This window comes from Hemicordylus capensis, chromosome 3 (genome assembly GCF_027244095.1).
Source record: "Hemicordylus capensis ecotype Gifberg chromosome 3, rHemCap1.1.pri, whole genome shotgun sequence".
Classification (NCBI taxonomy): domain Eukaryota; kingdom Metazoa; phylum Chordata; class Lepidosauria; order Squamata; family Cordylidae; genus Hemicordylus; species Hemicordylus capensis.
The window spans coordinates 116646471-116671907 of NC_069659.1; the positions used below are offsets into that span (position 1 = coordinate 116646471).

General features: G+C 43.6%; 1 protein-coding gene across 8 annotated transcripts in view; it reads left to right on the top strand.

Annotated features, from left to right (window-relative positions):
- ASB9 (ankyrin repeat and SOCS box containing 9) overlaps positions 1 to 25437 on the top strand; it is a 42620-nt gene that overhangs the window by 9201 nt on the left and 7982 nt on the right. For 2 of the 8 annotated variants that reach the window (XM_053307945.1, XM_053307946.1), the window contains exons 2-5: positions 6288 to 6455; positions 13791 to 13870; positions 22353 to 22460; positions 24833 to 24916. In XM_053307945.1, coding sequence (XP_053163920.1) covers positions 6362 to 6455; positions 13791 to 13870; positions 22353 to 22460; positions 24833 to 24916 — 366 coding nt within the window. In that variant the 5' untranslated portion in view covers positions 6288 to 6361. Of the gene's footprint in view, positions 1 to 33; positions 140 to 1168; positions 1429 to 6048; positions 6170 to 6287; positions 6456 to 13790; positions 13871 to 21502; positions 21564 to 22352; positions 22461 to 24832; positions 24917 to 25437 lie in introns of those variants that run through there. The other 6 variants (XM_053307942.1, XM_053307944.1, XM_053307943.1 and 3 more) reach the window with 6 other exon arrangements.

Consider the following 25437-nt stretch of genomic DNA (forward strand, 5'->3'; position numbering starts at 1 on the left):
GTAGAGAAGGGATGACCAATGTCTTGACCCTCTAGCCCTCTGACTCACTAGTCTGTCCTCCACTGTCATTGAGACAAGAGGCAAAGTCCTTAACTTCCAACAAATATTACTACTGCTGACAAAAGGGCAGAGACCACAGGTGAGTAAGGAACAGATTAATGTTCATTTGTTCTGATTCTGAACATGTATCCAGGGGGTTACTAGGTAAATGTTATGGGAGTACTACTACTACTACGGATATTTATATACCGCTCTTCAACCAAAGTTCGCCAAGCGGTTTACACAGAAAAACAACAACACATAAATAAGATGGTCCCCTGACCCCAAAGGGCTCACTATCTAAAAAGAAACATAAAGTAAACACCAGCGACAGCCACTGGAGGGATGCTATGATGAGGTTGGATAAGGCCAGCTGCTCTCCCCGTGCTAAATATAAGAGAATCACTACTTAACAGGTGTCTCTTTGCTCAATTAGCAGGGGTCTGCTACTACTCAGGTAGCAGTGTAGTCCCCAACCTATTGTCTTTCCTATGTCCCAGCAACAGCTCTGCTTTCCTTGTATTGGAGGAGGGATAAAAGAAAGACTAGCATTATATGTTAGGTGGTTGCTAAGCAATCATTTCCCCACTCCCTGTCACAGCAAAAGAGGCAGCCCTGTATATCACAGCAGTACCCAGTATAGAGCAAACTCTGAAGCAATATCCTTCCACTTTTCGGCTTCTTTAAATCCCTATTCAGCCATGATACTAGCTGGGTGATTCTAGGCCAGTCACTTCTCTCTCAGCCTAACCTACTTCACAGGGTTGTTATGAGGAGAAACTTAAGTATGTAGTACACCACTCTGGGCTCCTTGGAGGAAGAGCGGGATATAAATGTTAAATAAATAAATAAATAAATAAATAAAAATGAAATAAAAATTGTTGCTAGCAAGCTGAAACAACATGCAAGGATCCAGTACTGGTATGTAAGGTCCCATGAGCTTTCTTGAAGTTCAGAGTTTCCCTTGTGGCCTTCTGGGACATGGGACACTTTTATGCCTTTCAACAGTGACTACTGGATTTGTTAGGCCTTAGGCCTGCTATAGGAACATGGGTCACTTGCTTCTGTACTTCTCAAAAGCGACCCATGTTCCCATAGCAGGCTCAGGCCTAACAAGTCCTAGAGTCTGTACAAGTTGCTTGAAGTGGAAGCCCGCCTCCTAAACAAACATACGCACCTCTGCGTTGGTTCATTACGTAATTACAACCTTAAAGGAAATTTCTTTATAACCTGAAAGGAAATGTCTTCCTGACAAATTCAGTTGTCAGCGTATGCCCTGCCACCTAGTCAGCATCATCAGGAATCCAGTGTTTGGCTGGAGCCATCCCTTCCAGTGGATAATCTACTAATGCAGGGGTTCTCAACAGGAGGTAAACAAGTACCCCTAAGGTAGGGTTGCCAACTGTCCCGCACTGTGTAGGATGTCCCAACTTTCAGCGGGGAAATGCTTGTTCCATTCGGGATGCAATTTCTCCCACTTTTTGACCTTAAAAATATTTTTTAAACTTGTAAAGCCACAGGTCAGTGGCGAGAGCTCTCTCGCCACCCAAACTGTGGGAAAGGAATGGCTGATCTCCGGGGCAGGGCTGGCTGGGGCGGGCACGCTGCTGCTAAAAGAAAGGCACTCAAGTACTCACCGCCACAGCCGCCACTACTGTCTGCGGGAGGAGGGACGGAGGGACGGAGTCAGAGAGAAGGCAGGTGAAAGACTCCGTTCTTCGGCCCCACCTTCCTCCAAATGAGGCAGATCGGCCATTCCTTTCCCATAGTGTGGGATAAGGATGTACACAGAACCACGGAGGCGTGGTCCGGCACTGGGGGGAGTGTGTCTTTAAGGGCGGGGGGGTAGTACTTACCCCCCCACCGCTCTTCCCCCACCCTCTGCCGCTGGACTTTTCTAAAGCGTTCTTGGGGCGGCAGAGTTCCTCCCTGCCTCCCCTGCCCCTGTCATTGTCTTCCTTCAAACAAACTGAAAAAGCTGGCGCCACGCATGTGCCCGCTAACCCTGCCCCCCCCTTTAAGACACATCCCCCCCCGCCGAATTCCGGACCGGTCCGGAGGCCATTTGCATGGCCCCAGACCAGTCCGTGCACACCCCTAGTGTGTGAGGTGGGAGACCTCTCACCGACATCCTGCTCCGCTGCCACTCAGCAGCAGCTTTAAAAGTTTTTTTTTTAAAAAGACAAGCCCCATCCCTAGATGGCCATGCCCCAGCCCCCTCGGAGTCTCTGTCCCGAACCCTACCCTAAGGGTACCTGCAGGGCTCCTAAGGGTAGTGAGAGCCCTCCTGCCTCCCCATGCTGCAGCCGCACTATTTGATGACGTACCTCTAATTTGTGTTCACTTTTTCCTCTCCCGCTGCCCAGCACCAATTACATGTTTTGGTCCTCCTCATTATCTTCCATTTTGTTGATTAAATGTATCCATTTTATCTCAAGCTCCAATGAAATTTTGGCCCTTGATCACATTCCAAAAATGTTCCAAAGTGATCACCTTTTGTTTAAGGCATTTATATACTACTTTGCCTAAACTCAATATTATTGACATAATGATTAAAAAATATTTAGAATGACATACAATATAAAAACATAATAATGAATAAAAATTGGATTTGATAAACTCCATAAAAGTTCCATATTTTTTTTACAGCCTTCTGTTAAGTTCCCATAGCCAGAATATTCATTTTAGTTGCTGAAGAGCATGCAAAATACATTTTAAAATCTTGGTGTTGACTACTGCAATTAGAAGAACTTCAGTTGAATATACTGAGTTAGCTAGAGGCAGTTTTAGGAAGGTAGACTGTGAATGTAGACTGGGATTTGGATTAATTTTAAACATTTTGACACCCATTTGTAGGATCAAAACTGGGATTACTTCTACTATAGCTGTTTTTTCTTACCACGGTAGAGAATAACTAAAAGCTGCCTCTGTTTATGGTTTAAGAAATAACTGTGAAATATACTTTCATTGAAATCTATTAACATATTTTTTAAAAACAGCTTTCCTCCTAAACACAAAGTAATCTTATGCTGGTTTAACCAAGAGTTCATTCAAAAGCAACTCCATTTTCTCCTTCTCCTTCCCCTCCCTTTTCTTCCTGATTCCACCCCCTCCCCCACACATTGTCTTCTACAGGATCCTGACTGGGACAAACTTTTAAACAACAAAAGATAAAAGTTACTAGATAGGATACAACACATATACATTAAAATACTACAGTATTAAGAATAAAATCAGTTTTGATTGTGCAAATGCAGTTAACTCATATTCAAGACAGCTTGCCTAACATTCTTATCTAAACCATTCCAAAATGTAATAAAGGGTTATCATTGGTAAATCTCCAGAGTAATTAGCTCTCCATTGTAACATTCTAAACACTTTGATGTTGTTCAGTTAGCTCTATTGCACTTTACATGGAGGCACAGAGGCTAGTGAGTTATAAACTGATGAGGCCTTAATGAAGGACACATAAGGAGGTCTGAAGTTTCTCCATCACAGCCAAGGTTCCTAATATGCCTCAGCTCTCTCTCTCAGTGAGCGCTAGTTCACAGGTCATGATGTGTTGTTGGAGGCAGCATGAGGCAAAACATAAGGCTTCATGGCTACTCAAAAGGCATTGTTTGATAGAGAGGAAGCAAAAGGAGGTAAAATTAAGTACTTTTCACAGGAGTGAATATTCAGAGCTTAGGAAGAGTTGCTCATCGTGCTCAGACACTCCCATCAGCCTTACATGTATGCTTACTTCCACTGAAATCATTGGCTGGGGTTTTCTGTGGCAAGGCAGTTTTGTTTTGAAATAATTGCAACTGATGACATACTGAGCATAGCCAGAATCATGTCTTCAGAATAAGGATCAAATACCTGAGGTTAACCAGTGTACAGAAGAAATGAAAATGTTTGCATTTTCCTGTCCACATATTGATCGTCAAAGATACTGGCGGATTTGAGTGAATTTAGCTCGTGTCAAATAACTGACACCTTTGTCCATTTTTGGTTTGCAAGAGATTAAGTGCTGGGAATTGCACTGCAACTCAGTGGCAGAATGCATGCTTTGCATACAGAAGGTCCAATCCCTGACATTTCAGGTAGGGCTGGAAAAACCTCTGTCGAGCCACTGCCAGTCAGTGTAGTCAGTGCTGAGCTAGGTGAACCAATAGCCCGATTTACTATAAGGCAACTTCCTATGTTCATAGGACATTTCCAAGAGATCGGTGCAGAAATACAAAGAGATCTAGACATGGGAGAGGATGTTGAGAGACTTGGCCCTATATACCATTCCTATGTACTCCTGTCCAATTTATTCCCCAGATAATACACTTTCTCCTCTGTCTCCATGTGGAGGGTTAGGTCCATGTTTGAGGGGGCAAGTGTCTTGGTGGCCTTTCCAAACCCTAGTGGGGCCTATCTTAGAGGTGGGGTGGGGCCAGAGGTAGCAGAGCTCAGAGCAGTCTTTGGCAGTCACTATTTTTTTAAAAGTCAATAATACAGTGCTTTCACCTCTGTTGCTGCATCTCAGTCACACAGACACAGCAAGGGTGGGGCACTGCATTATTGGTTAAAAAGATGGTGGCCACCACTGTAGCTGCTGAAGAGGACTCAAAGCTGCTGCCACTCCCACTGCTAAGGTAAGCACCCACAAGAGTTTGGGCATTTTATCTGGAGACAGCACACAACCAGAGCGTTCTTTTGCAGCTGTGCCAGCTAGTGGCTGCCCTCATTTTTGCTAATACTGCAATGCCCCACCCCCATTATGTCACAGTCACACAGCAACAGGCAGGCACATTGCATTATTGGCATCTTTGTTTACCACACAAAGTTGGATACTGAGCAGGGTATTGAGGTTCAGTTGTGGACCCTTTGATAGCTCTAGCCCCCAGCCAATATCCAGGCTGATGAACCCCTGATGCTGGACTTGACCGTTGACTTATTTTGGTTTAATTAGTGCACGTTTATTTAACTTTTAACTAAGCTGTGTAACAGAAGTAGTTTGAATTAAGTTTGATGTTTCACCTAATGTAGGTGTTTAGTATTATCTAAATGTATTATTATTGCATTTTATTATTTTTAAAATATCATCCTTGTACTGGTCTGAGACCATAATAAAGTTTGACTGACTGACTATTAATTGTTACATAGATTGTTTGCTTTGTATTTGATAAAAGATCGATGCAAGGGATTTTGCAAGAAAATATATTTGTAATAGAAAAAGTCAGGGTCCATGATGCATTGTGTCCTCTGCTTCCAGAAGACCCTTTCCAGAAGACCAGTGTTGATCTAAGAAGTGCCACTCTCTTCCTTTTTGCATTGATCAGCCAGCCCACAGACTAAGGTCATGAGTGGGTGCTCCCTGACTCTGATTTGTCTTAATTCTAGTTGGAGTGGGAGGAACCAGCTAATTTTCCTTAAAGCACCACAAAATTAATAAACCTGGTACAGATAAATAGTTTCTATTCAGATGAAAATATATAAAATATGACTTCAAAAATAGATGGATGGAAATGTTATTGCTTTTATTGGTGTTCTAGTTACAATGTTTTTCCTTATTGTGTATCATCATGGATAGCCTTGGAGTAAAAACTAAATAAAGAAGCTTTTCATGCCACATGGAGAATAAAGGACTAGCTGAAAACGCAGCTCTCGAAACATGTGGTTTCAATATTCTCATGGTATGTGGTGACTACCTCTGTGTGAAAAGAATTCAAGTTTGCCACTTCTGCATGTAGTCCTGCTCTTTTTTAATGCCTGTGGTGGTATGTCCTGCACTGTAGTCGGAAACCACAGTAGAAATTTAAAAGGGTGTTGCCTGAAAAAACTTAATTTGTACATGGTGATAAAGGGAGAGCAGACAGTACCTTCCTCCCTCCCTCTCTCTCTCTCTCTCTCTCTGTTTTTATAAATCCCCTGAAGGCAGAATTTGCTGAGCTAGTTAAACTGGCTCTTTCTGCCTTGTTTTTTTGGCAATTGAGAAGTTATTTTTTTTAAACAAAAACAGAAGGCAGACTTGCTGATTGGATGTGGATCTGGAAAGGATATGACATCAGCCACATCCCTCACTTTGTTCTGTGCCTGATCTTTTTCTGTACTTTTCCCCACTCAATGAAGAGGTATTCTGTTGGACTGCATTGCCCAGGTATGTGGGTTACTGTGAAGCTGTGGCAGGAACTAAAGTTCAAATTTTCTGCAAAGTGTTCTGGGCTTGCACACAGACTGCTTAATAAATGACTTATGGGACTTGGATTTTTCAACAGGCAAGATGGAATTTGAACTCTTATGGTCTCAGCTGTAAAGTGAAATAACAGTACTCCGACTGTCCAAGGCTGCAATGGAAGTGGAAGGAGCAAATGCGAATGCCAGCATATCCCAGGGATCCGAAAGCCAGCCTCATTCAACATACCTAGCAAACCCGTTAATGGGTGGTAAGTAATATTGTTGTATCTACAAAACAAAGGGAGGAGACTCTTCCACAGTGGAGATGGAAGGACCACAGGGAATGCACAATCACAACTTACAATAAGGCGTTAAAGGTCTGACACAAGAATTGTTTTGCCAAGTTGCCACTAGATGTGAAAACAGGTACTTCAAACTGAGTCTTCTAAACTTAGTTAGCATAACTGTACAACAGTGTCTGCTTTCCCCACCTCAAGGAGTTATTTGTGATAGAATAGTTGTCATTCGTGAAGAAAATTCTTCTTGTAACTAGATGATTCATGATCCTTTGTAAATTGTTAGTTTAAATATGGAATTGTTGAATAAATATTTTGTGGTTTTTGTGAATTGAACAGGCTAGCTCAATTTTAAGAAAACAGTGGATTTTTGTTTAAAAGGTTGCAAATTGATGCTAACATCTACATTATAAAAGTCCCTGTTTCACCTAAATATAAATGTAGCCTAAATTTTTAAAAAGAAATTATATTTGCAGTATTGTGATTGCAGCGGTTGTGACAGTACCCCTTATCTGTCTCTTGCCCCACTGTTGACGTTTAAGTTGTAAACTCCTTATATCAGGGACCTTGCTTCTGTGAAGCACAATGGTATATGGATGGTACAATATAAATAAATAACAATTACTTTGCTCTAGATTTATGCTCTAGGTTGTGTATGGAATTTTCCTAGAGCTCTAATGTTCTCAAAGAGCATTTTGACTTTCTGGAAGTTGAAGGACAACCTAACAGGTACTCACAAGAGTAGTCCTATTCCACTTACTGTTATCATGAGAGGTTTTCAATTTGCACCAGTGTTTTTGTAAATAAAAGATTGTGTCATATTCTGAACTGATGTATGTATGAGGGATTGGAGGTTGCTTTAAGCATACATTGAGATTTGTGGCTCACACTCCACAGTGCAATGTGGATGGTTAGAGAATTGCTGCGAGGCTCTAAAAATATGTCTGCATTGCTGCAGATGTGTGCTATTCCGTTCCTACTAAGCAATTACAGTTTTTTTGTATTTATTTATTCAATTTATAATGAGCCATCTTATTTATTTATTTATTTATATCTATGTAAACTGGTTTGGGAACTTTTATTGAAAAGTGGTATATAAATATCCGTTGTATATAAAAATCCATTGTATACAAAATATCCATAGTACAGTATATCCAACCCTTCCTAAAGTGACTCAGGGCAGTATACATTAAAATAAAAAAGACATAATAAAACAATTAAAATTAAAAAAAACATTTAAACCAAATTAAAATTAAAACTAGGTATCATTAAAAGCCAGGCTAAAAAGATGGGTCTTTAAGGCTCTCTTGAAGGCCTCGAAGGAAGATAATTCTCTTATATTCACGCAGAGCGTGTTCCACTACCTAGGGGTGACAACTGAGAAGGCCCGATCCCAAGTTGCCACGAGATGAACTGGTGGCACCGAAGATGGATCCCTCCTCAGGGGTGGAGCCACCATTGGGCAAATGGGTTCAAAGAACCTGGGTGGCCACCAATCAGGGGCCGTGCCTTGCACCCCAGTACCCCCCCCCGGCACCTGACGTCAGACGCAGGGGCCGTGATTTTGCCTCCAAACAGGGCTGCGTGGCCCCGCTTGGGAGTTAGATCAGCCAGTGCTACATTCACAGCATGGCCGGAGCAGCTCTCCCTGCCTTTAAAATTCAGGGAGAGTTGTTCTGGCCACCAATTGAGCTCCCAGATGGGGCCACACGGCCCCATTTGGGAGAGAAATCATGCCCCTACATCTGATGTCATCTGATGTGTTGCTTACTTAGTCTCTAAGTCAAGGTAGGCAACCTTGGTTCTTCAGCTGTTGTTGAACTATAGCTCCCATCACCCCTAGTCACAATTTATTGTGGTTGGGGTTGATGGGAGTTGTAGTTCAACAACAGCAGGAGAGTCATTTCAGCATCTTCCTTTCAGGAGAGCCTTTGAGCATCTTCCTATATCTCTGCTGCCTGATATAGTAGCAGCGGGAATTCAGACTGGCAACCTTCTAACAAGCAGAAGGTTGCCAGTTCAAATCCCCACTACTATATCAGGCAGCTGTGATACAGGAAGATGCTGAGAGGCATCATTTCATACTGTGTGGGAAGAGACAATGGCAAACCCCTCCTGTATTCTACCAAAGACAACCACAGGGCTCTGTGGTCGCCAGGAGTCGAAATTGACTTGATGGCACAATTTACAATCTGTGAAAAGGACTTGCTTCTTTCAGTGTCTTCAGTCCTAGTAAGGACTTTGCATCTATGTTGAGGATATGTCACTACAAGAAGGATTCCCTTAGGACCCCAGTTGCTCTAGCCCACATCCTGAGAGATTTGCACCAGTACATCTTGCCCTGGAAGAAATCCTTAGTTGCAACTAATACTCCTTGCCTTTTCCTCTTCACATTCCTCTTAGTCTGATGGGGAGCTAGTGGTTCTACTTAGTAGCTTAGGGTCATTGCTATTAAACTCAGGGTAACACATCATTATGTTTCAAGATTTTAAAAACTAAATGCTGACTTTGCTAACTTAAGGAAATAACTATGTCCAGAAGAACCCCCACTGACTGGATAAAGAGACACCTCTCAAAGTGATGATTCTCATAATTTGCAAGCAAGAGCAACTGGCCCTATTGAACCCAGCTCAGCATCTCTCCTGTGGCTGTTGCTGGTGTGCACCTTGTGTTTCTTTCAGATTGTGTGCCCTCTGGGGACAAAGAACCACCTTTCTATTCCTTTTGTATGTGAACCATTTTGATAACTTTTTGCTGAGCAGCAGAATGAATGAATAAATGAACAAACAAACAATAATGTTGATATTTATTCCTAGAATGTATTATCCCAGCCCTTTGATTTGCAGGTGACAGTGGCAAAATACAAAGGTAAATGCCTCAATTAAGAAATTTTAAAAGTTCAAATGTGAAGAATTCAGTTCCATTTTAGAAAAAAGACATTTGTTTTAATTATTTTGGTTAAGCCAGTGCTGTTAAGCCAGTAATGTTGGTTTAATATTTTGTCTAAATATTGTTAAAACTCATAAGCAGTTTGAAATGTCCCATTTTGTGGGACAATTCTCTTCATTCTGGTCAGTTGCATAACACTGTTGATCTTACAATTCCCTGTGTAGCTAACGTAACAAGTGAATCGTATTCTCATTTGAGACAGTGCTGTAGATCTTTGGTCAGGAACCAGATTTCCCAAAGAGCCATTTTGAGAAGATGATAGAGGGTAGATGACTGATGGCAAGTTCCATTACCACAGTTGCTGCTACCTGAACACCAGTCTTCTGTCTCTGGGCTTGCACCTGGAGGCCGGATGATATCCCCCAAATGGCTAGATATAGCCCAGAATCTGTGTCAGCTAAAGATCTCTACCTAAGTCTGAGATATACGTTTTCTGTGAATTAGAGGGAAAGCAAGCTTTATTCTTAAGTCAGGCATAATTTGGCGGGGGGGGGGATAGTGGAGGAAGGGGAAGTCATCAAAATTTGCCCCTTCCCCTGCATGAGCATCAGTGATGCTTTAGTCAAACCCATCAACAGTAGCCGCACACTCACATGACACCAGTGCTTTGTTAGTCAAGATTTTGGCCAATAAAGGAAGCATATTAATTTTTCTGTTAATGCTTCTGAGAATTTTCTGATTCCATTGACTATAGAGTAGGAAATTAAGATTTAGGTAGAAGTCATAAATATGACAGAATGTTGGTCTGGGGGAAAATCATGCAACTATTTAGTCTAAACCCCTTCACTAAAGTAGGTTCCTTCATGACCACTTTATCCTTAATAGATTAGGCTCCGTCATGCAGATTACTTTGTGCTTTAAGCAGAAGATGCTGAAATGTGGCCAGTAGACAATATAGTGTAGGTTGAGGAGCATAGTGAGTGTTGGGGTTGGATATGAGAGAACCAGGTTAATCCGTGCTGAGCTACTAGACTCTTTAGGTGACCTTGAGGAAGTCATTGTAACAGCCAAAGCTACAGCACAAAAGAGCCAATGTGGGGTACTGGGTAAATTACGACTACTACTGCAATGATTATACTACATTTGGACAAAAGTGCTCAAAGCACTTTACGTAGAAAAATAATCAGTCAGTGAATGGAGGAAGTGTGGGCTATAACAAGTAAGTGTGTGTGTGTGGTGTTTATGGTTATGTATTACACCACATTGAATTTTTAAAGAAAAGTGGGATAGAAACTGTTTAAATAAATAATAAATGTTATTGGTTGATTACAAGATTGAGAGTGCAGATGAAATTCAACAGCAGTTGAGATATTCATCAGCAATAATTTAGTAATTTGCCACTTTAATAGAAAAATGGTTGAAGAGACAACTGGCTAAGTGAATATTTCGGTACTCTATAGAGACCTTCTCTATATATCAAGGAAATATGGGGCAGTCCTATCAGTTTGGCTGATCAGAGGCCTTACTGCTGATTTGTATTTGCTTAGCAGTTTGGCTAATTGTCTCTGACACAGCATGAAGAGCAGGAGTCTCCTGTCACAGCTACATAGCGAAGTTTTCCATCTTTATTATCAAATTGAGCAGAAAACCACACAATATCACCATCTGGGCCCTCGCTTGGAGACCAGATTTGGAATGGCATTTCAGTATAACATTTGTTCAATCGTTTGCAGAAAATGTGTTCAAGGATAACAAATATCATTGCACATTGTCTCTGATAATGTTGTCATGAAAGCATAGTGCCACAGCTACATTTCTGATGAAAAAGGTGTAATTCAAAATGTAAATCTGCTAACCCTATTAAAAGAACAAAATTGCAAATTGCAAACTCAAGAGGACAATAATACTTCTCAACTTGTATTGAAATATTCAGTATTTTCCCTTAAATTTGCTCTCCCTTGTGTTTCTCCTTTTAAGAGGCTGGTACCAAGCCCCTTCACTGTGTCAAGTGGCAGTGGCTGCGCCAGGAAAAAACAGAGGGAGGGGCACAGAAGGGGCAAAGTGCACTTATGAAACAGAATTGGGGTGTGTGTGTGGCAGGGGTAACCTACTTGTGGGGGGGGGGACTTGCCACCCCTCTAGAGCTGCCCATGTCAATAGGAGATAATGAAATGAAGCCATCATCAGTAAAATTCCAACCAGTTCATTTGTCTGTCTCAGCTAAGAAACCCTTTTCGTAAGAGCTAGAAAGCACATTTCAAAAGTTTCCCTGGATCTATGTGTTTTAAGTGCCATAGGCAAGAAACCTAGTTTGAACAATGAATAGGGATGTGCATGGACCAAAGTTTGTGCACTGATTCGGCACCTCAGGGAGGGGAGCAGCAAGCAGGATCTTTTAAAAAGAGGAGAGCAGGTCCTTACCTGCTCTCTGCCACCTCATGCAGCTTCCTGCTGTGGTGGCGCTTGTCCCAAGAACCCACGCATGGTGCCAGCATACACATGGCATCTGTGCATGCACAGGAACCATTTTATTTATTTCTTTGTTTGTTTGTTTGACATATTTTTATACTGCCCCAAACTTACGTCTCTGGGTGGTTTACAACAAAATAAAAACAGAAAGCAAGACATTAGTTAAAACAAAAACAAAAAGTTTAAAACATTACAACAATTTAAAATTTTTAAAACAATATTTTAAAACACCATTAAAAACCATTAAAACAATATTAATTAAAAGCCTGGGTGAACAGATGCATCTTTAAAGACTTTTTAAAAGCTGTCAGAGATGGGGAGGCTCATATTTCACTAGGGAGCGCATTCCAAAGCCTCTGGGCAGTGGCGGAGAAGGCCTGTCCCTGAGTGGCGACCAGACGAGCCGGTGGCAAATGCAGACAGACGTGGTGACCAATGCTGACCATTTGCGTGGTCAGCATTGTGTTGCTAACCATGCAAATGGTGCCCATGCATGCACAGATGCCACGTGCATGCCGACGCCATGTGGGTTCTTGGGACGAGTGCCACCGCAGCAGGTAGCTAGATGTGGCCGCAGAGAGCTGGTAAGGATCTTCTCTCCTTTTTTTAAAGATCCCGCATGCCTCTCCCCTCCCCACAGCACTGAACCGGTGCATGAACCTTGGTTCTTGCACATCCCTAACAATGAGTTTTATATTACCAATTTTTGCAGACCTCCGTGGTTTATAGAAGTTCCTTCATTGCTCCTTCTTTGTTAGAAGATGATAACGTATTTGAAGCATCAGGTTAAATTATTAGTTGAAGGCAGAAGCAGCCACACGAGTGGTCCCCTAATTATCTTAACCAATTGAACAACAGGCCAGTTCTAAGTCTTTGCTGTAACTCCATTAAGAGATTAGTATAACATGCACCAACAACTGTATTGTTGTAACATCCTTAAGCTTAATGACTTGTTGGCAATAATTTTTGCTCACAAGACAGGCTGATACAGCTACAAATGTTCAGGTTTGGGGTCTGAATCCTCCACAGAGAGAGTTGGAAATACTGCTTTAGATGTATATGATATGTCTTCAATCAAGTGCAAAGGAGAAGACAAAAGAATTTGTCTTCATGAGTTGGTTAATAGGGTGCAGGCTCTCAGGCCTGCATATGCTCTCCCAGTGAATGTAAATCCTGACTCAGAATGGGCAAATACCTATATGAAAAGACCCTGCTTTACAGTCCACCTACTCCCTCTTTTGGTGGCAACCGACTGACTGTGGGTGCAGCCTGTTCAAATAAGCATGTACGTGCCTAAGATCTGGTTCCTGTTCAAGGCTCAATAAGTGATGTTGGAGGGCATAGGAACATGAGGCTCACTATAATATCCCGCCATGTGCACAAGCCATACATCAAGGTCATGTGTGAATGACCCATTATGTATATGAATGTACAGTATATACATGACTTATCGGGTGGAAGGGGACCTGCTAAGTTCCACTGATTCCGGTAGAAGAGTTAAGCTCGCCCTCTGAAGTAATTGGAACTTTAAAATGGCTTAATTGTATCTTTTGCATGTATTGTCTGCGGAGAGAGAGAAATGAACAAACCACATACCTCACCTGTGAAAGAGGGGAAGAAAGTAACTTTATTACTAATAGCTACCCCAGATATATGGAACAGCATGGCAAAAGACACACAAATGGGAGCAGACAGTGACTTTAAAACCTTCATTTGTTTCCCTGGCAGGTGATACATTTAGGATGGCCTGAGATAAGGTTGACAGGTTAGGTTATAAAATACAATTACTTTTGTTTCTTGAAGCAGGAACAAAGTAATCACATTTAAACACCGAGATAGTCATAAACTTAGAATCTAATTAGATCGTGGAAGATATACCAAGTGACTTTCCATCAACCAAGTGCAGATAATTTTCTTATTCCCAAACCTTGTTTTCCTTCCTTTATGCAGATTTTGTTTCTGATTGGTCTCCTTTGCATGATGCTTCAATTCATGGGCGCCTGCTTGCTCTGAAGAAACTCATCAATCAGGTATTGTTCTGTTAGGGAGATAAACATTTTGTTTGCCTAGCTTATTGGGGCTTTTGCTGAAGGAAGACTCAATTTTATCTGGTATGGTAATTGGGGTTTGACATGTCTGCAAACATAAGGATTAAAACAGCACCTTCAAAGAAAAATGATCTTGCAGAAGGAAATTGTTACAAGAGTGGAGGTAAAAGTTGTGACAGAGAAAGAGACATGGAAAGGTTATCCATAGGTAGAATGGTGATTATATCTCACTTCTGCACTGGTAGTGTACATTCACTGGCAGTGTAAGTAACCTGCAGGATACCTTATTTCTGGAATGTACATATTGCCACTAAATATTGGCTGGAAAAGGATGATCCCAAAAGATGTGACATCAGAACAGATAAAGAAGATTGTGAAGTGGGTCTCACGATCAGTGAGACCCACTTTTGCTGGTTTTGCGGGGAGACGAACAGGGTGGGAGCCCTGGGTGGCCAGATCGGCCGCTCACATGACTGCCTGCTCTGTGACAGAGCCAGCGGGGGCTGGGGAGTTCAGGGGCCGCGCGGCCCCCGGAAGCTCCAGTATGCCCTGCACAAGCACTCAGGGCATACTGGGGAAACCCTCCCGCCTACTGGTGAGTAGCTACTGGTGAGTAGCTGCGCTGCGGAGCCGTGCCGCGGCTACTCACGATCCCAAAAACCAGGTTTGTGGAGCGCTCGCTCCGCAAACCCAGTTTAAGAGGTGGGCTACTTGAGCAGTTTACCCGCTCAAGAATGGTTGTAGGAAATCGGGCTTGCGGAGCCTAGCCCGATTTTCTACAATTGTGTGAATAGCCTCTATATTGATTAGCATTGAGTACTCTTTGGGGTTGGGGTTATGATGTTATGTAAGATGTATTTTATAGAATTGTGTTACTGTGTATGTTATTGCTTGCAAGCTGCCTTGAGTCCTATGGGAGTAGGGAGACATATAGATCTAACTAACGAACTAAATAAATAAATACTGAAAACGTGGGCTGACATCCTGTGCATTGTTCCACATGCCTTGTAATGGAACATACACACAGTCATGCGAGCGCTTTTGTGCTAGGGCAAAATTGTGCAAACGCTGATGTGTGACTCTACAGCCACTGGAAATAATGAGCACAGTCTTCCTTTTAAGACAAAAGGAAGGAGAGAAGACAATATAGCATCTCTATTGTTGATGGAAATCAGACTCTGAGGTGAATCTCACAATCAGTGAGACTCGCCAAGAGAGGGTTTGCGGGGAGAGTGGGCTTAGCCTGCTCTCCGCGCAGACAATCGCTCAGGCAGCCCTGGGCAGCCAGATTGGCCACCCACACGACTGCTAGCTCTGTCACGGAGCCGTCAGGGGCTGCTGGGATCAGGGACCGCATGGCCCTCAGAAGTTCCAGGATGCCCTGCGCGAGTGCACGGGGCATCCTGGAGAGACCTCCAGGGCCGGGAGGCTTGTTTCAGCCTCGCGGCAAGGGTCTCCTCATGTGTTGCCATGCCGCGGCAATACATGACCAAAGAACCCGGGTTAGCAGAGCTCTCACTCCACTAACCTAGTCTAAGGGGGGGGGGAGTTAAGCGGGTGATCCGCTTTGGGGGGAACCGGGCTTGCCTGCGAGCCCGGTGCTTCCCACGATCCGTGGGAAGCGGGCTAAGCTCCCTTAGCTCGCTTTCCACTGATCGTGAGAATACCCTCCCTGTATAAGGTGTATCAGATCTCAGAAATGTCTGATCCCAGATGTGAGAGGTTAACTCAACTGTACTTACTGTTCATACTACTGAGGAAACTTTATCTATGTTCAGGCTCCCCAGCATGCATGCAAGCAACTCAGAATATCAGTCCCCTTGAAGACAATTTGGAAGATTTTGTTTCAAAGGTCTTACAGTTATCATATCAGATAAAATTGAGTGTTCTTTCAGCAAAAGCTGATGGAACTGGAAAGTTAGTCTCCTTAGCAAAAAGACACCAGTGCAAATGCATTCATCCCACTTCAAATGTGCAGCTCTGCCAAGATATTGAGAGCAGATTTGATCATATCAGTCCTCATTCCCTGACCTAAACCTCAAAATAAAGGAGCAAAACATTCCAGCTGCACTCTTACAGTGATGTATTTCTAGAGGATAGGAGATACGAGGAAAGAGAGAGAGAGAGAGAGAGAGAGAGAGAGAGAGAGAGTGGGTGTCTTTCTGTCATCGAACACTCTTAGTTTTGCTTAAAATGATGCTTCCCTGCTCCAGCTCATGTTTCCCTATAATTAATGACTAGAACCGTTTAAAACAGTGAATTGGTTTTTAGAAAAAAGTATACACAGCCAAATCAATCTATTTCGATCAAGGATCAAATACATGGTCTAAGAACAATAAATAGCATAGCAAAATAAAAATATTACAATCAACTGGATCATGACTGAGGCATTCATTGATGTATTTTCACCACTGCTATACAAAATTTAGCTACCATTCAGGTTATTGAGTATATATCTGAAAACAATAAATTTGTATAAAATCCCTCCTGTCTGTCAGGTTACCTTGACAATAGAGGGGTGATATACCTTTAGAACAGGGGTGGGGAACCTTGGCCCTCCAGCTGTTTTTCAACTACTACTCCCACCATCCCCAGCCACAATAATTGTGGCTGGGGGTGATGGGAGTTGTAATTCAAAAACAGCTGGAGGGCCAAGGTTCCCCACCCCTGCTTTAGAACATAAGAACACCCTGCTGGATCAGGCCCAAGGCCCATCTAGTCCAGCATCCTGTTTCACACAGTGGCCCACCAGATGCTGCTAGGAAGCCCACAGGCAGGAGTTAAGGGCATGCCTTCTCTTCTGCTGTTACTCCCCTGGAATTGGTATTCAGAGGCATCCTGCCTCTGAGGCTGGAGATGGCCTATAGCCCTCAGACTAGTAGCCATTGATAGACCTTTCTTCCATGAAGTTATCCAACCCCTCTTTTAGCCATCCAGGTTGTTGGCTGTCACCACATCTTGTGGTAGAGAATTCCACAAGTTGATTATGTGTTGTGTGAAAATTCCTTTTGTCAGTTCTAAATTTCCTGGCAATCAATTTCATGGGGTGACCCATGGTTCTAGTGTTATACGAGAGGGAGAAAAAATTCTCTCTATCCACTTTCTCCACACTATGCATGATTTTATAGACCTCTATCATGTCTCCCTGCAGTTGTCTTTTTTCTAAACTAAAAAGCCCCAGGTGTTGTAGCCTTGCCTCATAAGGAAGGTGCTCTAGTCCCCTAATCATCTTGGTTGCCCTTTTCTTCATGTTTTCCAGTTCTACAATATCCGTCTTTAGGTATAGCAACCAGAATTGTACACAGTACTCCAAGTGTGGCCACACCATACATAGTTTTATATAAGGGCATTATAATATTAGCAAGGTTTTTTTCAATCCTCTTCCTAATGATCCCTAGCATGGAATTGGCCTTCTTCACAGCTGCCTCATATTGAATCGACACGTTCAATGAGCTGTCCACCACAACCCCAAGATCCCTCTCCTGGTTAGTCACTGATAGCTCATATCCCATCAGCGTATTTGTAAAGTTGGGCTTTTTGCCCCAATATGCATCACTTTACACTTGCCAACACTGAACTGCATTTGCCATTTTGTTGCCTACTCACCTAGTTTGGAGATATCAGTTTGGAGCTCCTCACAATCTGTTCTGGCTTTCACTACCCTAAATACCTTGGTGTCTGCAAATTTGGCCACATAGCTGCTTACCTCAACTTCTAGAACATTTATGAATAAATTAAAAAGCAATGGTCCGAGTACAGATCCCTGGGGGACCCCACTTCTTACTTTCCTCCATTGTGAAAACTCTCCATTTATACCTACTCTCTGTTTCCTGTCCATCAACCCGTTAGCAATCCACACATGTACTTGTCCCCTTATCCCATGACTGCCAAGTTTTCTCAGGAGTCTTTGATGAGGAACTTTGTTGAAAGCTTTTTGGAAGTCCAGGTAGATTATGTCAACTGGATCACCTTTATCCACACAACCCTCTCAAAGAACTCCAAAAGGTTTGTGAGGCAAGATTTACCTTTGCAGAAGCCATTCTGGTTCTCCCAATGTGCTTTACAATGTTATCCTTGAGGATGCTTTCCATCAATTTGCCTGGAACAGACGTTAAGCTAACTGGCCTGTAATTTCCTGGATTGCCCCAGGATCCCTTTTTGAAAATCGGTGTTGCATTGGCTACTTTCCAGTCCTCTGGTTCAGAGCCTGATTGTAGGGATAAGTTATGTATTTTTGCAAGGAGGTAAGCAATTTCACATTTGAGTTCTTTAAGGACTCTTGGATGGATGCCATCTGGCCCTGGCGATTTGCTAGTTTTAGTTTTTTTTTTCAGACAGTTTAGAACGTCACCTCTTATCACCTCTGTCTGTTCTTTGTCCCTGAGATGCCCGGTTCAGGAACAGTTATACGCTCAGTATCCTCTGCCGTGAAGACAGATGCAAAGAACTCTCTGCAGTCTCCATATCTCCTTAATAATTCCTTTCACTCCCTCATTGTCTAACAGTCCAACTACCTGCCTGGCAGGTTTCCTGCTTCTGGTGTATTTAAATATGTTTTTGTTATTTCCCCATTATTACTATTATTATTACATTTATATCCCGCTCTTCCTCCAAGAAGCCCAGAGCGGTGTACTACATACTTGAGTTTCTCCTCACAACAACCCTGTGAAGTAGGTTAGGCTGAGAGAGAAGTGACTGGCCCAGAGTCACCCAGCTAGTTTCATGGCTGAATGGGGATTTGAACTCGGGTCTCCCTGGTCCTAGCCCAGCACTCTAACCATTACACCACGCTGGCTTCCGTATAACAATAAAGGGTTATTGTTGTTGTTATTATTATTATTATTATTACATTTATATCCTGCTCTTCCTCCAAGGAGCCCAGAGCGGTGTACTACATACTTGAATTTCTCCTCACAACAACCCTGTGAAGTAGGTTAGGCTGAGAGAGAAGTGACTGGCCCAGAGTCACCCAGCAAGTATCATGGCTGAATGGGGATTTGAACTCAGGTCTCCCCGGTCCTAGTCCAGCACTCTAACCACTACACCACGCTGGCTCTATTTATGCTTTTAGCTAAATTTTTATTTATTGTTATTTATTGTTAAATTTGTATTCCACCTTTCATTAAAACAATCTCAAGGTGGTTTACACAAAAATTAAAAACAAGACTATAAAAATGACACAATTAAAATATCAAGTTAAAATAGAAAACAAATCTGACTAAAAAGATTTAAAATCCAAGCATAAAAACTACAAAATACAAAGAAGCAGCAGTAGAGACAATCATATAAAAGCCTGGGTAAAAAGCCAAGATTTAATACACTTTCTAAAAGCTGTGATGGAGACCGAGGAGTGAATAGACACCAGGAGAGCATTCGAGAGTCTGGAGGCAGCAACCAAGAAGGCCCTGTCCCACGTGCACAACAACCAAGCCTACTTCATTGTTGGCACCTGGAGCAGAGCCCCCTCAGATGACCTCTTCAAGCAGGCAGCAACCAATGGAGCAGGCGGTCCCTCAGTATCCCGGGCCCAAACCGTTAAGGGCTTTAAAAGTCAAAACCAGCACCTTGAATTGGATCTAGAAACAAACTGGTAGCCAGTGCAGCTCTTTCAAAATGGGTATGATGTGATCCCAACAGGCATCTCCAGATAAAACCCTAGCTGCTGCATTTTGTACTAGCTGCAGTTTCCACATATTCTTCAAGGGCAGCCCCACGTAAAGTGGAGAGCAGTAATTCAGCCATGGCGTGACTAAGGCATGGGTAGCTGTGGCCAGATCTGCATTCTCGAAAAAAGGACACAGCTGGCGCACCAGCCAAAGCCATGCAAAGGCACCCCTGGCCACCACCTCCACCTGAGCTTCCAAAAGCAGAGCCGGGTCCAGTAATACCCCCAAGCTGCATAAATGTTTCGCAAACTCTCTTTTCGTTTCTCTTATTGTCACCTTGCATTTCTTTTTCCAGAATTTGTGTTTCTTTCTGTTCTCTTCATTTGGGCAGGCCTTCCAATTTCTGAAGGAAGTCTTCTTTCCCTTTATGGCTTCCTTGACTTTACCTGTTTGCCATGCTGGAATCCTCCCGGTCTTGGTGGTACCTTTCCTTCTTTTTGGTATACATTCTAAATGGGGTTCTAGTATTGTGGTTTCAAATAAACTTAATCTGGAGTGATGTGACTATCTTGATTTTCCCTTTCCCTTTTCTTTTCACCAAACTCCTCATTTTAGAGAAGTTTCCTCTTTGGAAAGTGTCAGTGCTAGACTTCCTAGGTGATTCTCTCCCTGCATGTGTGCTGAATTTTACCGCACTATGGTCACTGTTCCCTAAAGGGTCAATGACACTGACATAATGCACCAGGACCTGGTTGCCACTCAGGATCAAGTCCAAGGTTTCCTTCTCTCTGTTTAGTTCCGTGATCAACTGTTCTAGGGCAAAGTCATTCTGCATATCTAGAAATTTGGCCTCTTTGTCATTACCTGACTATGAATTTACCTAGTCTATGTGTGGGTAATTGAAGTCCCCCATTATTACTGCCCTGCCTCTCCTTGACCCCTCCCTGATTTCCTCCTGCAGCACCCAGACACTGTCGGCATTATGATCCGGAGGGCGATAGCACGTCCCCAGGTAGCACATTTCCTTTGAGGCCTTGTGTTGTCACCCACAGGGTTTCTGTGTTCTACTCTGGTCCCCCTAGCTTTTCTAGCTTGTTAGATTCTATACCTTCTTTAACATACATACAGTGCTACTCCACCTCCAAGGCACCCCTCTCTGTCCTTTCTATAGAGTTTATATTAGGGATGTGCATTTCGATTTGGCTACAAAATGTTTTGTGTCCAAAATGGCACTTTTGGACATTTTGTACACCTACAAAAAATGAAAAATGGCACAACTAAGATTTATGTAGCCGAATCAAAATGACCCCATTTTGGAAACAAAGCTTTGTTTGGGGGGGGGGATTCGAACCTGTTTTGCGATCGCTAGCAGTCTCTCAAGAGTCTCCCTTTAGTTCTTCTTCTGATGTTGGTTTGAATTTCCCACCCTTCAGGCCTGCAGGTTGGCAGGCGAAAGCAGGGCCAGATGCGGCAGGGAGTTTCCAGAGAGACAGGGACAGGGAGCTTGGCTTGCCGGCCTGAGAGCTACTTAGTGCGGGCGGCAGCAGTGGTGGGCACAATTGTCCCAAGGGTGACACACAGCCATCATGGGTGTTCAGCGGGCGGTAGGGTGAGGAGGCGGCGGCGGCGGGCCCTGGCAGAGGAGGTGGGTGGGCGAAAATGGCGGGGAGGGAAGGAGGGAGTCCGGCACCGGAGAGAGAATGGACAGCAGAACAGACTGGGGAAGGAGAATAGAAGGCAGGTAACGGACTGGGGAAGGAGAACAGAACAAGGAGAACAGAACGGGGAACGAGGAATGGACTGGGGCAGAAGGGAGGGGGGAAGTGGCGGGGAGATTGGCAGCCTGTAATTCAGCTTTGGTTTCGGAGCAAGTTGGCTCCAAAACCTAAAGTTGGGGGTTTCAGGGGGCTACATTTCGGACCCTGTCCGAATTTGGGGGGCTTCAGATTTGGGCAAAAACAAAACAAAAATCCAAAATGCACACCCCTAGTTTATATCTACCCTGCAGGAGTGCAGAAGGGAGCATGTTATGTCTGGCCCTGAAAAACTCCATTCGCAGCCTAGAAAAAGTAAGTTTTGTTAAATAGTTCACAGGTTCCCATGCAGCATTTACCACCCAACCCCGCATATCTGAGACATCCCATTAACTTCATGAGTATGCACAGTTGCATCAATGGCAGTACATTATTACCGCCACAAAGTGTTCATATTTGCATTTTCAAACTTAGGAAATGGTTCCCATATATATATTTTGAATTGTTTGCATAGTACTGCTTTTCTGGAAGCACTCAAATATTCCAAGCTTTTCAAAATGCAGACTGTTTGAAGAAGAAATGCTTTCCAGTTCAGAAACACACTTGGTTTTATTCAATGAATATTTTTGTAAAATGCGTGTAAAAATATCTTAACGAAGTCTGCACCAAGTATTAAGAGATGGCTCTTCTCTCATTTTTGGTTTCATAAAAACAGAGGGTTTGCATGGTAAAAGAAGCAAATTGAAAAAATATGGTCCATTATATATCCTCTGTGTTGACTACTACACAATGAAGTATATGCTGTCCTTACAGTTCCTAAGGCACAGCATTACTGGGAAACACATCTGCACCAATAAAATTGTTGAAGAAACTGCAGACACCAGCAATTTCAGTTCTATTTTTCTGCAGTAACCTTTGTGTGACCCAAAAGGTGACCTGATGTTACAGATACCCATTCACTTCAGCTAGACTTGATTTTACTACTCACATAATGATAATTAAGTTACCCAATACAAATGGTGGTTGTGATGCTTTAACCAGTATTTCAAGTTTTTGAAGTGTTGCAAGACAAGCCTCTAATTATAATTTCTATTATTACACCAGGGGACCAGTGTGAATCTAATGACAGCTGATCGCGTTTCTCCTCTCCATGAAGCCTGTTTAGGGGGACATTCTGCTTGTGCCAGTGTTTTATTAAAACATGGAGCCCATGTAAGTCTAGGATTTTGGTGTATATAAGAAGAGACATCTTGCCAGTCAGTGCCCAAGTAGCTCAAGAAAATGATTCATGATAATTACTACCTCATCCTTCTTTCTCAGCATTGCTAGCCAACCTGATGTTAGAGAAAATTCCTTTGTGATCTCCAACTGGGCAATCAATTAGACCCTGAATTAGAATTGCATATGTTGTTCTTGACATAGGAACATAGGAAGCTGCCTTATACGGAGTCAGATCATTGGTACATCCAGCTCAGTGTCGCCTACACAGACTGGCAGCGGCTTCTCCAAGGTTACTAGCAGGAATCTCTCTCAGCCTTGCCTGGAGATGTCAGGGAAGGAATTTGGCAGGTGCCCTTCCCAGAGCGGCCCCATCCCCAAAGGGATGCTATCTTACAGCATTCACACATGAGGTCTCCCATGCACTTGGGAGGGGCACTCAAACCAGGGCAGACCCTGCTTAGCAAAGCGGACAGTTCATGCGTGCTATCACAAGACCAGCTCTCCTCCATCTACAGCAGCTAAATATTGTTCCATCTGCCTCAGTGTTGTCTACGCCTGACTGGCAGCAGGTCTCCAAGGTTTCAGGCAGGAGTCTTTCCCAGCCCTGCTTGGAAATGCCAGGGATTGTATTTTTGACCGTCTGCATGCAAAGCTATGGCCCCATCCTCAGAGGTGGCATACATAGAGCTCCTATCCAGGCTTCAGCAAGGTGGCTGTATTGGGTGCCCTTACACCATTCTCTGGTACAACAAGTTGCAAAGGGCATAGAAAGGTGCCATGGCTTTCCTTCAAAACCATAGCCTCTGATTTTAAGTGTGTGGGAACAGGCTGTGGTTATTTAGTAGTGAGCAATCTATTCTGCTCATGCTCAGAGATACTGAGCTTATCACATAATCATGAAAGAGTGTAGAAGACTGATCTTCAAATCTCTATTGGAGACTTTTCTTTTTCGCCAGGCTTTTGCCCTGTAGTTTACCTATTTGTTTTTTGTTAGTTACTTTAGTTTTTAATTTAGAATGTAATTTTTAATGTTGCCTGGTTGGTATGTTTTTGTGCACCGCCTGGAGTCTTCGGAGTGGGCGGTATATCAAATGTTTCTAATAAATAAAAATAAATAAATATCTAGGAATTCATGGTCATGTGAACCCACAGGAATCCTTCCAATCCAGTTTGCCTTTGGTCTCAGGTCTCAGGAAGCAACAGCCACGATTGTAATAGAATACTGTGGCTACAGGGGCTGGCATCCATAAATATGCCACTCTGCAAAGCACACTCTATGATCCATTGTTTGTAATGCCTTCAGTAGGGCTGGTCTAAAGAGGGTTGCTACTCAACTGGTAGCACAATGCATGCTGGGATAGCTCTTTTGATCCTCAGAGGGCCCCGATCCTGATTTCAGCAATGGAGACCACTGATGCCTGGATTGTCTGTGTGTTGAGCTTGCAGACCCAAACTGCCATGTGTCAGTCTCAGAAGGCTTACCAGGAAGTTTTTCACACAGGGCTTTTAAAGCCCTTTAGCTCACATCTCCTAAGGAATGGAGGGTGTGTGTTCACCTATCGGGCACGTTACAGAGTTCACAATAAAGCCTCACAGAAAACTCGTGGTAAAGCCGGCTGTGTGGAAAACTGCCAGGAGGCTTTACAGACAGGGCTTCTACCCTGAATCTCCTTCAGAAGAAAGTGAGCTGGGTCTCCCGATCAGTGAGACCTGGTTTCTGCAGAAGAGCGGGAGCCCTGGGCAGCTGGATTGGCCGCCCACAAGATTGACGGCTCCGTGATGGAGCCGGTGGGGCTGGGGAGCTTGGGGGCCACGCAGCCCCCAGAAGCTCCAGTATGCCCTGTGCAAGTGCGCAGAGCATACTGGGGAGACCCCCGGAGTCGGGAGGCGGCTTTTCGCAGTGTGGCTATTCACGATTGGGAAGCCCGGGTTTGTGGAGCACTCGCTCCGCAAACCTGGGCTTAGGGGAGGGCTACAAAAGCGGGCTAGCCGCTTGTAAGCCACCGGGCTTGCCTGGTGGTTTACACGAGCAGCAAAAATCGGGCTAGGCTCTCCTAGCCCGATTTTTGCTGCTCGTGAGAATAGCCCCAGTGTGTGCATTCACACACTAGCCAAACCTACCCCAAAGTTCCTTTGAGAGCCTTGGACCCACTCCACACACAAATCGGATTTTGTCTTGTGAATTCTAGCTATTCTCAAGTTATTTCCAGGTTTTTTAAACGCTGGTTTTATCTACTTTTCCTGAAAATGCCAGAACAAATAGGGAGAGGCACTGCCGTAGATTCATTAGCATGATAAGAGGGACACTTTCTTTACAAATGCAGATATAGCACTTCAGTAATCTCTCCTCCCTCATTGGCTAGAAGGAAAACATGGAGGCATGCCATGTGAACTTGCATCAAAACAAAACCCAAGAACAGAGGAGAGGGGCTGCTTCCCTCAATGCTGTGAGTGTGATTTGAAGTAGCTTTGCTCAACATTTACCCCTCAGCATGAAGCCATGTGCGAATAACTCCCAGGAGGTGACCGGTCTAGAGCTGAGACAAGGCAGAGCAGGCAGGAATTCCACTGGACCCACCATCCCTGGTGTTAGATCTGTGGTAGCAGAGGCCAGGTTCTTTAAGCAGAATCAATGGACAGCAGCTAGAATGAGACTGGATCGGGCAAAGCAGGAATTGGGAGGTATCCAAAGTAGAAACAGCAAAAGTGCTCAGGAAACAAGTCCTATACAATCAGCTGTGACCAGCAACTGACCAGGAAGATGAAGTGGCTTTAATATCCTTGAGAAGGACCATGTCTCTTTCCTGGAGTTTGAAACAAAGTTTACTCCTGAGGAGTCCTGCTGTTACTCTTCTTCTTGAGGAGACCTACTAGGCTCCAGGTTCCTGGCAGCTAAGCGAGCACTTAGTGAAGGGCTTTGTGAGCTCAGTCTCAATGTTGTGTTGGGGACTCTGAGTGGGGTTCCCAG